Source organism: Prunus dulcis, chromosome 5 (assembly GCF_902201215.1).
Source record: "Prunus dulcis chromosome 5, ALMONDv2, whole genome shotgun sequence".
Classification (NCBI taxonomy): domain Eukaryota; kingdom Viridiplantae; phylum Streptophyta; class Magnoliopsida; order Rosales; family Rosaceae; genus Prunus; species Prunus dulcis.
Window position 1 is genome coordinate 13,367,165 of NC_047654.1, and position 13,808 is coordinate 13,380,972.

The 13,808-nt window shown below is 37.2% G+C and overlaps 3 protein-coding genes and 2 pseudogenes across 6 annotated transcripts; 4 read left to right on the forward strand and 1 right to left on the reverse strand.

The window, feature by feature from the left end:
- The first annotated feature begins 50 nt into the window (after nucleotides 1–50).
- On the forward strand, nucleotides 51–3,391 carry LOC117629069 (beta-glucosidase 13-like). Its single transcript, XM_034361589.1, has 14 exons — nucleotides 51–156; nucleotides 334–470; nucleotides 550–619; nucleotides 707–765; nucleotides 888–963; nucleotides 1,044–1,121; nucleotides 1,227–1,314; nucleotides 1,504–1,658; nucleotides 1,704–1,810; nucleotides 1,970–2,085; nucleotides 2,190–2,396; nucleotides 2,685–2,794; nucleotides 2,907–3,015; nucleotides 3,121–3,391. The coding sequence occupies exons 1-14, from the start codon at nucleotides 51–53 to the stop codon at nucleotides 3,389–3,391; spliced, it is 1,689 nt and encodes a 562-aa protein (XP_034217480.1).
- A 766-nt stretch (nucleotides 3,392–4,157) lies between these two features.
- Nucleotides 4,158–4,961, forward strand: LOC117629070 (annotated as a pseudogene).
- Nucleotides 4,962–5,523: 562 nt separating this feature from the next.
- Nucleotides 5,524–7,441, forward strand: LOC117629071 (annotated as a pseudogene).
- Nucleotides 7,442–7,612: 171 nt separating this feature from the next.
- On the reverse strand, nucleotides 7,613–10,293 carry LOC117628863 (26S proteasome non-ATPase regulatory subunit 6 homolog). Its single transcript, XM_034361409.1, has 8 exons — nucleotides 10,018–10,293; nucleotides 9,799–9,913; nucleotides 9,291–9,381; nucleotides 9,038–9,183; nucleotides 8,717–8,936; nucleotides 8,488–8,596; nucleotides 8,173–8,341; nucleotides 7,613–8,031 (listed from the first exon to the last, which is right to left on the reverse strand). The coding sequence occupies exons 1-8, from the start codon at nucleotides 10,151–10,153 to the stop codon at nucleotides 7,857–7,859; spliced, it is 1,161 nt and encodes a 386-aa protein (XP_034217300.1). The 5' UTR covers nucleotides 10,154–10,293; the 3' UTR covers nucleotides 7,613–7,856.
- Nucleotides 10,294–11,294: 1,001 nt separating this feature from the next.
- LOC117627335 (probable ubiquitin-like-specific protease 2A) lies at nucleotides 11,295–13,794 on the forward strand. 4 transcript variants are annotated; one of them, XM_034359384.1, is made up of 7 exons: nucleotides 11,295–11,545; nucleotides 12,052–12,367; nucleotides 12,457–12,624; nucleotides 12,722–12,853; nucleotides 12,948–13,029; nucleotides 13,134–13,247; nucleotides 13,338–13,794. In XM_034359384.1, exons 1-7 carry the CDS (start codon nucleotides 11,473–11,475, stop codon nucleotides 13,407–13,409), a joined length of 957 nt encoding a protein of 318 aa, XP_034215275.1. In that variant the 5' UTR covers nucleotides 11,295–11,472; the 3' UTR covers nucleotides 13,410–13,794. The 4 variants fall into 4 exon arrangements, with proteins under 4 accessions (XP_034215275.1, XP_034215276.1, XP_034215274.1 ...); XM_034359385.1 differs by having other exon boundaries at nucleotides 11,296–11,545; nucleotides 12,184–12,367; XM_034359383.1 differs by lacking the exon at nucleotides 11,295–11,545 and having other exon boundaries at nucleotides 11,567–12,367; nucleotides 12,722–12,832.
- The last annotated feature ends 14 nt before the right edge of the window (nucleotides 13,795–13,808 follow it).

Below are 13,808 nucleotides of genomic sequence, written 5' to 3' on the forward strand. Positions count from 1 at the left end.
CCCTTGTATTTCACAAGCTTTAATTGAAGCTGAAGCTGAATTCTAATGCCATGGATTTCTTAGCATCATCAAGATCTTCATCACCAAAAATGTTCCATGTTCTCATTGCCATTTGTGTCATGGCTGCACTAGCTTGCCGGTCTGTGGATGCTCAAGGTTTGTCACCATCTTTAAATCTAATCACATTTTGTTCCACCCGAAAAATTTCCACGTCTAAAACGGGCAATGTCACATTGAAAGATTTCTCGGCATTGCTATACGTGTTATGTTAGTGTCCTAATTAAAGCATCTTTAGCTGATTAGATATGGTGGATGATATTTTTGTTGTTGCAGTTTTAGCAAATGTGACAGCAGGGGCATTCACACTTGAGGTGAATTTAAGTAGTTCGACATTTCTTGAAGAACTGAACATTAGCAAATCAGACTTTCCAAATGATTTTATTTTTGGAGTTGGTACTGCTGCTGCACAGGTACATGTTATAATTTAAAAAAATGAAATTAAAATCAAATAAAATCGAGTGTACGTGTTTTAATATGTATTGTGTGCAGACTGAAGGGTCGCCCAATGAAGGAGGGAGGGGACAAAGTGTTTGGGACTATCGTGCTAAAATACTCCCAGGTTCACATAATTCAATTTAATTATCTTTTATTCATAAATTACCAACATTTAAATATTACATAAAAGACTTACAATCTTCAATTACAGATACAATTATGAACAGTGACAAATTCTTTTCAGCAGTTGATGGATATAAAAGATACAAGGTAATTAGCTAATGAGAAAACATCCTTCAAATGTCCAATCCAATTTTTTTTATTTTTTTATTTTATTTTATAAATAAATAAATTGAACTCCCATATGTTTTATCAAATTTTCTGCACTTTAGGAGGATATTTTGCTCATCAAGGACCTTGGAGTAAATTCTTACCGATTCTCCATCTCGTGGACTAGGATCTTGCCAAGTAGGGTTTTTTTTATTTAAGGAACTACGTAGTAATATTGATTATGATTTTATAATAAAATTTTGATGGATCTTACATAGATGGAAGCTTAAGTGGGGGAATTAACCAAGAGGGTGTTGATCACTATAACAGTTTGATTGATGAATTAGTCAAAAATGGTAAGAATTACGCGACAAATTTCTGAATCCTAAAATGTGTTATTCCACTATGTTATGTGTTTGCTCTAATGCATTTTTGTGTGTGTGTGTTCTAATAATGTATAGGAATCACACCTTTTGTGACAATTTTACACTTCGACCTGCCACAAGCCGTCGAAGAGAAATATGGAGGTTACTTGAATCGCTCATTTGTGTAAGCATTTCATTTTTGAAAGTCCTTTTATAACTTTCTCTCATGTTTATTATGCTAGGCTCAGTCGTTCATGCATTAACGACTCACAACCACGCACTCACTCATTGCTCCTCTCATTTTGCATATATGATTTGGATAAAGAAGAAAAGAAGCATAAACTAAAACTCATATGTTTGTTCTCTGTTGCAGGGATGACTTTAGAGACTATAGTGAACTTTGTTTCAAGTTATTTGGAGACAGAGTTAAACATTGGTTCACATTTAATGAGCCAAGAATTATTGCATCTTACGGTTATGAGTTGGGGATTGCCCCACCAGGGAGGTGTTCACTTCCAAAAGATATATGTGTATTCAAATCTCCAGTTCCAGGGAAATGTTTTATGCCCGTAGGTCCGTGTAACTTGGGTGGTAACTCATCCACTGAACCTTACATTGTAGCCCATAACCTCATTCTTGCTCATGCCACCGTGGCTAAACTTTATCGAGAAAAATATCAGGTATTCTTCGTTATTAGAGGAGGTCATGAGTTCAAATGTTATACCGAACCACATTTTGATTAAATTACAAACAACTTTTTTTTTTTCCCTTTGTCTCTATTTTTTAGGGAAGTAGAACCAATCTTATTAAAGCTTGGTTTGAATGTGATCATCTTGCAGGCAAAACAAAAAGGTGAAGTTGGAATTGTGCTTGTTACACCATATTATGTGCCTTATTCAAAATCACAAGAAGATCAAGATGCAGCAAATCGACTTTTCGACTTCTACTTAGGATGGTAAGTACAAATTACCACTCAATCTCTTGATCACTTACTTGGATGCTTTAAGTGATTTCTACGGTGCATTTCGTAACAATTAACTCTTACTTAATTTGCATTAGGTTTATGGATCCATTTGTGTTTGGAGAGTATCCAAAAAGCATGAGGGAGTTGGTGAAGGAGAGGCTGCCTGAGTTTACTGAAGAAGAGAAAGTGATGGTTAAGGGAAGTTTAGATTTTCTTGCGATAAATTATTACGCATCAAGTTATGCTAAAAATAAGCTACCATCTCCAAATGAAGTGTTGCGCTACACTCTCGATGCAGCAGCCGAAATCATAGGTAATTTACCTCCCTTGCGAGGAGAAAAATTTAGGTGTCACGGATGTATACACTTGGGATAAGTAAGCTTTTCTTGCTCAACAGAGCTAATAATAATTTTTAAAAATAATATATGTTATTGAGTTTATATACGTTCTAAACTGTTAATAATCTGATCCTGATGCTGATGGTTTGATTGTTGCAGATGGCAAAGATGCTCCTGGTTTGGTAAGAAAATTCTAAATTCTAATCTTATTAGTTGATGCTCAGACATTATAATAAAATTGTTTGATCCTTAAATTTTCCTTGTGTTGCAGGAACATGGAAATTGGCCAGAAGGGCTGGAGAAATTGATGAACTATATAAAGGACAAATACAATAACCCCAAAGTCTACATTGCTGAAAACGGTTTGATTAATCACTTAATTAAATTACTAATGTAAATGTTTCATATACATAACATCCTAGCATGAATTATGATCTCAATCTTGTGCACTTTTGTTGTTGTTGCCATTTGCAGGAATTGCTGGTGTCAGGAATGATGCTCTTGACCTTAACGTACAATTAAACGACGCGTCTCGAATTATCTATGTTGTTCGTCACTTGTACCGACTCAACAAGGCGATTAAGTAAGTAATTAACATTTCTTAATCAACATCATAATCTAGTGTTGAAGTAGTACATTAAAGCAAAGATAATATGTCTGCCTCATTTCTAAATGAAATATATTGCAGGAATGGAGTGAATGTCAAAGGATACTTCCATTGGGCTCTAATGGATGATTTTGAATGGGGCATGGGGTTTAGGAGCAGATTTGGGCTTTACTACGTCGATTTCAACAGAAACTACACTCGTATCCCCAAGAACTCTGTTTTGTGGTTCCATAATTTCTTGAATGGCACCTATGAGAGTGACGTATACAAGAATGCAGCCAATAGTTTTACAAAGTGGTTGAAAGATTTGTCTAAACCCAAAGGAGGGCTACGTGGCCTTTCGATCAATTAAGTTTTGAAGTTTATCTAATGAAGTTTCTTTTAAAGTTGTACTCATTTTTCTCTTTCAATTTGTAATACCAACTGATGACAGAAAATTGAAATTGAAATTGAAATTGAAGTAGAGACCGTTATATGTATGTGTTACGAAGTTCAACCCTAATACTGTTGTTTTCCTTAATTATCTATCTTGTAAGGATGGGTGGCTCATTAGTTAACTACCTTAATCCTAACCCCTATCTACGATTAGTCAACTTTCTGCTTTGGATTCAGAAAGAAAACTTGGTTAGTTTTCCTGTATTTGGTGTAAAACAAAATTGAAATAATGTTATAGGTATGAAAAGAAAAATAACAATAAAAATGAAATCATGTGTTTGAAGTTTGTGGTAAACATTTAGGGCATGTTTACTAAAGGTGAATGGGAATGCAAGAAATGGGAGTGATTCTCATTCCACTTTACTCTAATGCTTACTGAAAAATAAAAATAAAACTTCATTTTTTACTCTTAAGTGGTTTTCCATGAAAATGTATCCAAAAACAATCAAATCAAACTAAAAAAAAAAAAATGTGACTGTATGCCATCCTTCCTTCTTTAGGTATTGCTCAATGAGATGCGAGGAACCCACCCTACCATGCTGAAGAAGAAATATGTGATGAGTCTCCTGATTGGAGCAATGTTATTATCATCTTTGTTGAGCAAGTGCCAAATTAATCTTCATTTATAAATAAACCCAACTAGTGTCACAACTAAAAATGTAGCACAAGCCCAAACACAGAAAATGTTGGATGAAATCTTCTCCTTGTTGCAGTCTTCTTCAATATTCAAACCAACACTTGTGTTCATAATTTTCTTCATCTTCTTGTTCAAATGGTTCTCTTCAACTCCAGTCTCCACAAACCCATTTCCATCTCCTCCAAAGCTTCCCATAATTGGCAACCTTCACCAACTAGGCTTGTACCCAACTAGGCTTGTACCCTTATCGCTCACTTCAAGCCTTATCTCAACCACATGGCCCTCTCATGCTTCTGCACTTTGGAAGCGTCCCAGCCCTTGTTGTCTCTTCAGCTGAGGCAGCCTGGGAGATCTTGAAAACCCATGACCTCACATTTTCTGATCGACCCAAGTCCACCATCTTTGAGAAGCTTCTCTACAACTACAAAGACGTCTCCACGGGTGAGTACTGGAGACAGGTGAAGAGCATCTGTGTTTCCCATCTCTTGACCACGAAAAGGGTTCAATCTTTTCGTGGGGTGAGAGAAGAGGAAACCAATTAATGGTCACGAAAATAAAGCAGTCCTGTGGCACTAATGAATCTTCTGTTGTGAATTTGACTGAAACGTTTGTGACACTCACTAATGATGTTATATGTAGAATTGCCTGGGGGAGGAAGTATTGTGGTCGAGAAGGTGGGAAAATGTTCAGGGAGATTTTGGGAGAGTTTATGGAGTTATTGGGACGTCTTGTAATTGGAGATTATATCCCATGGCTTGCTTGGTTGAGCAGTTTCAATGGTTTGGATGCTAGATTGGACAAGGTGGCTAAAAAGTTTGATGACTTTTTAGATGCAATTGTTCTTTTGTGAAATCGTTTGGATGTCCTAATTAAATTTCTCCATAGCCCAAGAGCCTTATATGTTATTAAATTTTTAAACGGTATAGCCGCACGGCTATACTCAGTTTTACCTAATTGTCTTTAAAAATAGTATAGCCGGGCGGCTATACCCCTTTTTAAAAAATTTTAAAACAAAAATAGTACAGCCGCACGGCTTTTCCTGTTTGACACGTGGCGCATATGCACTGGGCGTATCTTTATATGATTGTATAAATAGTATAGCCGCGCGGCTATACTAAATTTTTTAATTTTTTAAAAGAAATAGTATAGCCGTTTGGCCATACCCGTGCCTTACGGTTCTGACACGTGGCACCTATGCGCTGGAGCTTCCTTTTTTTAATATATAAATAGTATAGCCGCGCGGCTATACATTTTAAAAAGAAATTTTAATCTGGGAAATTTTGCCGCATCTGTGGGAAAGGTTTTTTTTTTTCTTTTTTTAAATTTAAAAAGAAAATTTAATCTGGGAAATTACTCATATCCCCAAGTCATATGAGAAACCAGAGGAGTTTGAGCCGGAAAGGTTCCTGGATATGAACAGTGGGATAGATTATAAAGGAAATGACTTTGAATTGATCCCATTTGGAGCTGGCAGGAGGGGCTGCCCTGGAATTCAATTTGCCATGGCTGTGAATGAGATTGGTTTGGCAAATCTGGTGCATAAATTTGACTGGACATTGCCTGGTGGAGCAAGAGCAGAAGATTTAGACATGGCTGAGTCAAATGGCTTGACCAAACGTAGAAAATACCCTCTTCAAGCTGTTGCTGTTGCTGTTCCATATTCATAATCAGCTTGCTGCAAATGTAATATTAAGTAAATAAGATGATAAATTAAAGAAAATAAAGTTCATTATTGCTCATTAGTTTATATACTAAGAGCAGAACCTGGCTTTTGTTGGCAGTTTATAAGCAGCAATAAAACTTGCACTGCAATTATGCATTATTTTAAGCTCATCAGCTTATGTATTTTAAGCTTCCGCATCGCTATCTTCGAGCCTTGGCTCAACGCCATGGGCCTCTCTTGCTTCTCCATTTCGGAAGTGTCCCAGTCCTTGTGGCCTCTTCAGCTGAGGCTGCCCTGGAGATCATGAAAACCCATGACCTCACATTCTCTGACCGTCCCCAAGTCCACCATCTATGAGAAGCTCCTCTACAACTACAAGGACATCTCAACCGCGCCCTATGGAGAGTACTGGAGGCTGATGAAGAACATATGTGTCTTGAATCTCTTGAGCAGCAAAAGGGTTCGGTCTTTTCGTGGCATGAGAGAAGAGGAAACCTAGCTGATGATCAGCAACATAGCTAAGCACTCAGCATCATCATCAGTAGGGTTGAATTTAAGCGAAATTTTTGTGATGCTTACGAATGATGTGGTGTGTAGAGTGACGCTGGGTAGGAAGTACAGCACAAGTCTTGTACCATAGTTGGTAGTGGGAAGATGGTTAAGGAGCTTTTGGAGGAGTTCACAAAGCTATTGGGATGCCGTGTGTGCATTGGGGACTATATCCCATCCCTTGCTTTGGTTGACTCGTGTTAATGGTTTGGATGCAAAGTTGGACAAGGTGGCCAAACAGTTCGATGACTTCTTAGATGCAGTGGTTCAAGAATATATGGATCGTTGTTCAGAGAGTGGAAATGATGGTGGCCAGGTTCGCATCGAGAACGAAGAACAGAAGGATTTGGTGGACGTTTTGCTTGATATTCAGAAAGAAAACTTGGTTGGTCTTCCAATTGATAGAGTTAGCATAAAGCTCTCCTTTTGGTAAGTAATTAAACATTGTGTGAGAGAGAACTTAGAGGCTAATTAATTAACCAACTTTAATTAACTCGTTAATCAATGTTCTTGCAGGATATGCTTACTGTCGGCACTGACAGCACGCATACAATCCTAGAGTGGGTGATGACTGAGCTTCTAAGGCATCCAAGGATCATGAACAAATTGTAGAATGAGGTAAAGGGGATAGTCGGAAACAAAACAGACCTAACTACCGGGATGATGTGGTTGAAATGCCCTACTTGAAGGCAGTGATCAAGGAGACTCTTCACTTACCCAGGGTGTCGACCCGAGATGTGGAAATAAACGGCTACAACATTGAATCCAAGACACAAGTTTTGGTCTATGTGTGGCAAATTGGAAGAGATCCCAAGTCCTATGACAAACCAGAGGAGTTCGACCCTGAAAGGTTCGTGAACAACGGTGTAGATTTTAAAGGGAATGACTCTTAGTTTCTTCCATTTGGAGCTGGCAGGAGAGGCTGCCCCGGAATTCAGTTCGGCATGGCTGTGAATGAGATTGCTTTGGCAAATCTTGTGCACAAGTTTGAGTGGGCATTGCCTGGTGCAGCAAGAGCATAAAATTTAGACATGACTGGGTCTCCTGGTTTAACCAAACGCAAAAAGCATTCTCTCGAAGCCGTTGCTATTCCTTGCGATATTCCATTCTCAAAGTGAAAGATAAGAGGGTTGCAGGGTATTATTTTATTAATGATGTTGAATTGTTTTAGGTTGTATTGCTGTATTTGGGGTCGTATTGGATCAAGAAGCTACCTTATTTTGCAATCAACCTTGTCGGATTGCATTACTTGTCTCACCAATTTAATGACACTACTCCAACAGTAAGAATTAAGAACAGTATACGTTTTTGTAGCCATGGCACTTTAGACTTGAAAATCCATACACTCAAACAATCACCATGAATAGCAGTTCGAAAAGAAAAATGGAACCCGACGATAAGTACTTGAGTTTTTAATAAATTTGGAGAAAAAGAGAAAACCAACTAAGTTCGTCGAATGAAAAGTGAAAAGGCACCAGTTGCTATGATCTGAAGTTTTTTGGGATCACTTTCAAAATGCAGGAAGGCCCTACCCTACAGATCAATAACACGAGACAGCTTCTGGATCCGGTTTAACAAGAAATCCCCTTGCTTGATTGTTGCTTGGTAGAGAGAATTCTTAGCATCGGGACGGTTAGTTTCTAGAACACCAGCAACTTTGTCAATCTTGCAATGAAGCTTCCCTGCCGCAATGAAACGAGACAGCTCCCTGTATATGCAGAATGGGTCAGAATTATGTAGAAGACATGTGAAATGCTTAACAACTGCCTCGGCACAAAGTCAAGGATCAGAACTAAAAGAATATAAAGTAAACCTCAAAGAAGGAAAATATAACATGTAAGCCACTTACAAATCAATGAAATCAACCGTCACGCCAAATGCTTTCGCCATTGCTTCAATAGTAACACTCTTGTAGGATTCCAAGAACTGGGAATAAACCACAGTTCTGATCTCCCTCATGTAATATCGGAAGTGTGGATGCAAATAACGGTCCAACTTTATCTGCTCTGTCAGGCCAGCTGGAATACAAAATAGGAAAGAGCAACCACAACTATGAAATCTATTTAATTTTGTTAAAATATTACTAGAACAAATAGAAGGTCAGATAGCTCAGAAACATTCAAAAGTGAACCACATTATAAAATTAAATTAGTTATCCACTTACCAAATGCTGCGAAAAAAGATTTGTATTGGCAATCATATAGAGAGTTCAAAAATTCTGTAAGGTACGGGATTTTCCCAATCACTGTTAATATCTCAGGAGCATCCACCACCTGCGACATATGTGATCAAAAATTAAATTAAATTTCTTATAAGCAAATCACATAACAAAATGGAAGAAACATATAAAACAAGAAAGTGAAATCACAAGACGCAGTAACACAACTTTATACCTTTTGTTTCAAAGAAACTCTGTCCAACGATATAATGCTCGTAAGGACAGTATAAAATATGAAGATATCATACGGAAATATTTCATAAGTGGTGAAGGTAGAAATGGAATCCAAGAACAAATCAGCAGCCTTCTTAAAATTCCGAGTAGACATGCAGTACAAGCCTTCATAGACCTTCAGACGATTCTTCCTTTCCCAATCACCTCCCTCTTCAAATAAGCTGCCATCATGATGCAATGGTTACAAACAAAGCTCAACTACCAAAATTTAAACAATATAACCAAAATATGTAGCTGACAAATCCATGTCACCAGTACTTACTTCTTCGCTTTGTCAATGCTCTTTGAAATGAGGTCAAAATCCATGTAAAAGAAACCAAGTTGCAGTGTATAGAATACTAAGTCCATCTTTTGCCCAACTGCAACTGTTTTGCTTTCTGTTACCTTGAGTTGTTCCAATGCTTTCTCCTAGGTTCATAAGTAAAGAAGTCTGAATCAAATTGAGACATAACAATAGAAAGGAAAAGTACAAAGCAGAAACGACTAGTAGAATAAATAAGTTACAACTTATCTACCTTGTCACCAATACGAATGAAAAACAAGGACTTAGCCAGATGGGCTTCTCGAACCTCACTTTCGCCCAAGTTCTCTTCGGCATCAGCAATCCTAAAAAATCCAACCAGATAAGTCACTTCACTTGAAAGTAAAGGAAATTATTTGATCACAATGACTACAAGAACGTTACTTATAGCAATGATTTTCACACTAGACAACTCAAGCACATTTTTTCATTCTACTTAATTCACTGTAAAACCCCCAATTGTCTACAAAGAATTCAACAGAGAACTCATGCTCTATTAGCATCCAATCTCACAAAACTATACCACCTGTGTAAAACTAATTCAACAAGTTGTCTACCTAATAGTGAAATCTCGTATTTACAAACACACAAGGCGGAGGGGGGTTAAGACTGAAGATTCTAAAGCACACATTTCAAACCCTAGCGTCTTTCCTCATAATTTTCAGCTAACCAAACAGAACCTGGATCAAAATCAGGAAAAATAAAACTAAATACGAACTCACTTTTCGTCGAGCTTCTTGAGCTCGTCCTGGATCTTCGCGCGCATCGAGTCCAAAACGCTCTGGTCCAACGGCAGCACCGATTCAGAGACTAGAGTTTCGTACAAAGGTGCCATATCTACAAAAACACAAAACAGAACCCAATAACTGTTACGTAAAACCTAAATTGGTACAGCGAAAATGTAAAATTAGGTGGAAATTAGTGAAAATCTGCTATTTTACCGTCGGCTTTGACGGAAGCGAAAACCTCCTCTCTGAGTTGGACCTTCTCGATGTCTTGGACATCAGGGTGGGAGAGAAGGAAGAGCTTGTGAGCCAGCACGAGGTGCGGTTGCTGAGGTCCTTCTTGGCCTTCCATGGCGGATCGGTAACTGGTAGTCTGCGTTGGGCTTTTCTTTGTGCTTTTCTTGGAGGAGGAGGAAGTGAACGACTGTATGCCTGCGTTGCGTTGTGTGTGCGTATTTGTTCTCTTCGTGGTAACCGGTAATTATTAATTTTCTTTTTTTCTTTTTGAGTATGTGCTATCAAGTGTAACTGGCATCAGACCAAAAAAATAATTTAAGTGTAACTGGTAATTTTTGGTGAAAAAAGGAGAGTGATTGATAAGTTAATGTGAGGAAAAAAAAAAAACAAGAGATAATTTGATTATTAGCATGTGTGTCAAATTTAGTCTAACCTACGTTTGACAAATTCATTATCATGACCAACTGACCTAACTCACGTCTACACGTTCAAAGTCTAATTTTAAAAGCTAATCAAATCAAATTGCAATTATGGTTCGGCAGTTGGTTTGACATATTTGAAAAGGGTCTGGACTTGCAGTCACGAAGTCTCATATTCGAACTCTATGGCATCATTGTGTGTATAAGAAATTCCTCTCCCCTCTAATTTAGACTATCGCTTATACTTTTTTTTTTTTTTTTTTAAAAAAGAAAATAAGTATGCCTGAAACGATCATTAATTGATTAACTTCGTTTGATTTGTCCCTAAGTTAACCAAACTAAATCAATCATTAACTTATTTAAATTTTAATGTGCCAATCTCAACGGCTTGGCACATTAAAATGATAGAGTTTTCAACTTGAAACCTCATATTTAAAGTAAATATGATTATTCGACCAAAAAAAAGTAAATAATGTCAATGGATAGTATATCATAATTTCAACTGAACCTTTTAAATTGGTCATGATCACTTGGTTCGGTTACAAAAAATTATTGATCATGATCATTCTATTAAGCACATTGCATAATGCAATGGACAACCAATCTAGTATTGAATTTCATTCCATGATAAGAATAGACAAGTAAATTTAATAAGCTTCAACTAAAACACTTGAATTAGATCAAGAAGAAAAAAGAAAAAAGAAAAAAAAAAACTAAAGACAGAATGCAACTACCCTCTCGTCTTATTTTTCTCATTGAGTTTGTTCTACCTGTAACGTTTGCTCTACTTACTTACATATAAATCTATTCAAATGAGCCCTTAATGTGCTAAAAACCTATCTATTCTCTTTGATATTAGTACACCAGATCAACGGTCCATATTCCCGCAAATCAGTACTACACCAAATCTCTCTACCATTCCGAATTCCAACCCTCTCTCCCTCCACACTCCACAAGAAGAAGAAGAAGAAAAAGGAAAGAGAGCTCTTTCCAAGCTCTGTGCTTGTTGTCTCAAATGTCAAAGAGAAAGCCAAACAAAAACAAAGGACCCGCTATCATCGACCTCGACCTCGACTCTCCAATTTCAGGTAAGTGTTTCCCCACAAAGCCCATCTTTGTCTTAACCCTTGTGCTGTTGCCAATTTTATCTCCTTCACTATTTCTTTTGCTTTCCTGCTATTTCCTACTCAACATGCAAATGATCATTGTTTAAAGTTTCAATATTTTATTTTTCTTCTTTGGAATTTTCAAGAATGAGGTGAAGTTTTTGTATTTGATTAAAGAGGCAAATGGTAAATATGGGATAGAGAGAAAGAGGAGAGTGGAGATCACAGAGCTGAGAAATAGATAAGGGAAAATGGACGGAAATTAGATTAAAAGTTAAATCTTTTTTAAGATGTTAAGATAACAATATCCCACATTGACATTTTGGGCTAGTATACAAGCCCGTCCTTGCAAGCTGGTCTTTTGATGGATTTAAGATTAAAGATTGAATCTTTTTGTTTGAAGTTTTGTTGTATGCTTGTTTTTCTGCTACTTATTGCGTTCAATATTGGTGAACGCTTGATGGGTTATGGTGTTTGTACTCCAACAGAGCTTTTCAGATATGAGGTGTCAAAACATCGCTCATGTTGGAGGCACGTCTTCGCCTATTTGATAGTTCAAAAAAAGAAATTAGCTCTAAAAGATATTGAACTGATAAAGAAGAGATACCCGTGCCTTTTAGAATTCCCTTGCCGCTTCCATCGTGGTGAGAGATTGAAGAGGAAAGGGAAAAGAGAGGAGATGAAAGAACTGAGACCACCCAAGGATGCCAAGAATGCAGTCTCAAGAAAAAAAGAAAAACTACACTCTCAAGCATTTGAGTGTAAAGAAAAGCTAGGCACTGAAGCATTTGATCGTTACTTTCAGTAAGTCCTAGTTTTGAGTAAGGCTCTGTGAAAAAGTAGCCGTAATTTTATGGTCATATTGGATTTTGAAATTTGTTTGGAATGTGTAGGAACTTATGGAAGAATTTATCAGAGGATAAGAGGACTTCTTTCGCGTACCTTGACTGTATGTGGTTTAGCTTGTACTTGCAACCATCCTCCAGAGACAAGGTGCTGACCTGGATTAAGAAGAAGCATATTTTCTCAAAGAAATATGTCATTGTTCCTATCGTTTGCTGGTAGCTATCCACCATTACCTTGAGCTAAAATCTTTCCATTCTCTCACTCAATGCTCAGAGTTCTAACGTTTTCTTTTCCAAAATGTTGCCTTTTCAGGGGTCACTGGAACCTATTAATCTTTTGCCATTTTGGTGAGAGTGACCAATCAGAAACCCATAAACCATGCATGTTGTTGCTTGATTCTCTTGAAAACGCAGATCCAAGGCGGTATGAACCAGATATAAGAAAGTATGATTTTCTGTAGCAAATTATGTATCCTGTTTGTTTTTTTGGGGCCACAGTCCTAATTGGCTGTTTGACATTTGTTTATCATTGTTTTCAGATTTGTACTAGACATTTATAAAGCAGAGGGCAGGTCTGAGACCAAAGATTTTATCTATCGAATTCCTTTCTTGGTTCCTAAGGTGACCTAAACAGTCTCTTTGTGACTCTCTATGTTCTTAACATTCTCTTTGTGACTTTCTATTTTCATATTAGAAAAAATTTGCATGAAAAGGGAAATTTTCAGGTGCCACAACAGAGAAATGATGTAGAATGCGGTAACTTTGTTCTCTACTACATCAATTTGTTCATTGAGGGTGCTCCTGAGAATTTCAGCATTGAGGGCGGCTACCCATACTTTGTAAGTTTTTCATCTTATCATATGTTTATTCTAAGATGCAGCTTTCATATATTATCTGTTACTAGCTCTACCTTTCTGTGGGAATTGCAGATGAAAAAAAATTGGTTTACCCCTGAAGGCTTGGAGTGTTTCTGCCAGCAACTATATTCCTCTTCAGAGTGATGTGCATATACTTAACAGTGAAAGGAAGTCCATAGGTTTTTGTTGACTTTATGTAAATGTTGTTCTAGATTGGGTCAGCCGATCATAGTGCCTAAGTGAATGAGATAGATCAAGGTAATGTAGGTGTAATGTTGGTTTCCTAGGATGATTAAGCGCCACAGTCGAAGCGTATATTGAGAAACCTTTTGGTTAGTGAGAAAGAAAAGCCTAAAAAATTATCGATGCTGGCTCCTTTACTTGCCTGTATTTAGCTTAGAGATTTCATGTAGCTAATTGCGACTGCAACTTAGAGCTGTCAGTAAAATGTTAGTTTACTCTTGATTTCCCTCAACTTGTTGCTAATTACAATTTAGTCTTGATAATCTGACAAGAAGATGTTTTTTTTTTTTTTTCCTTTTT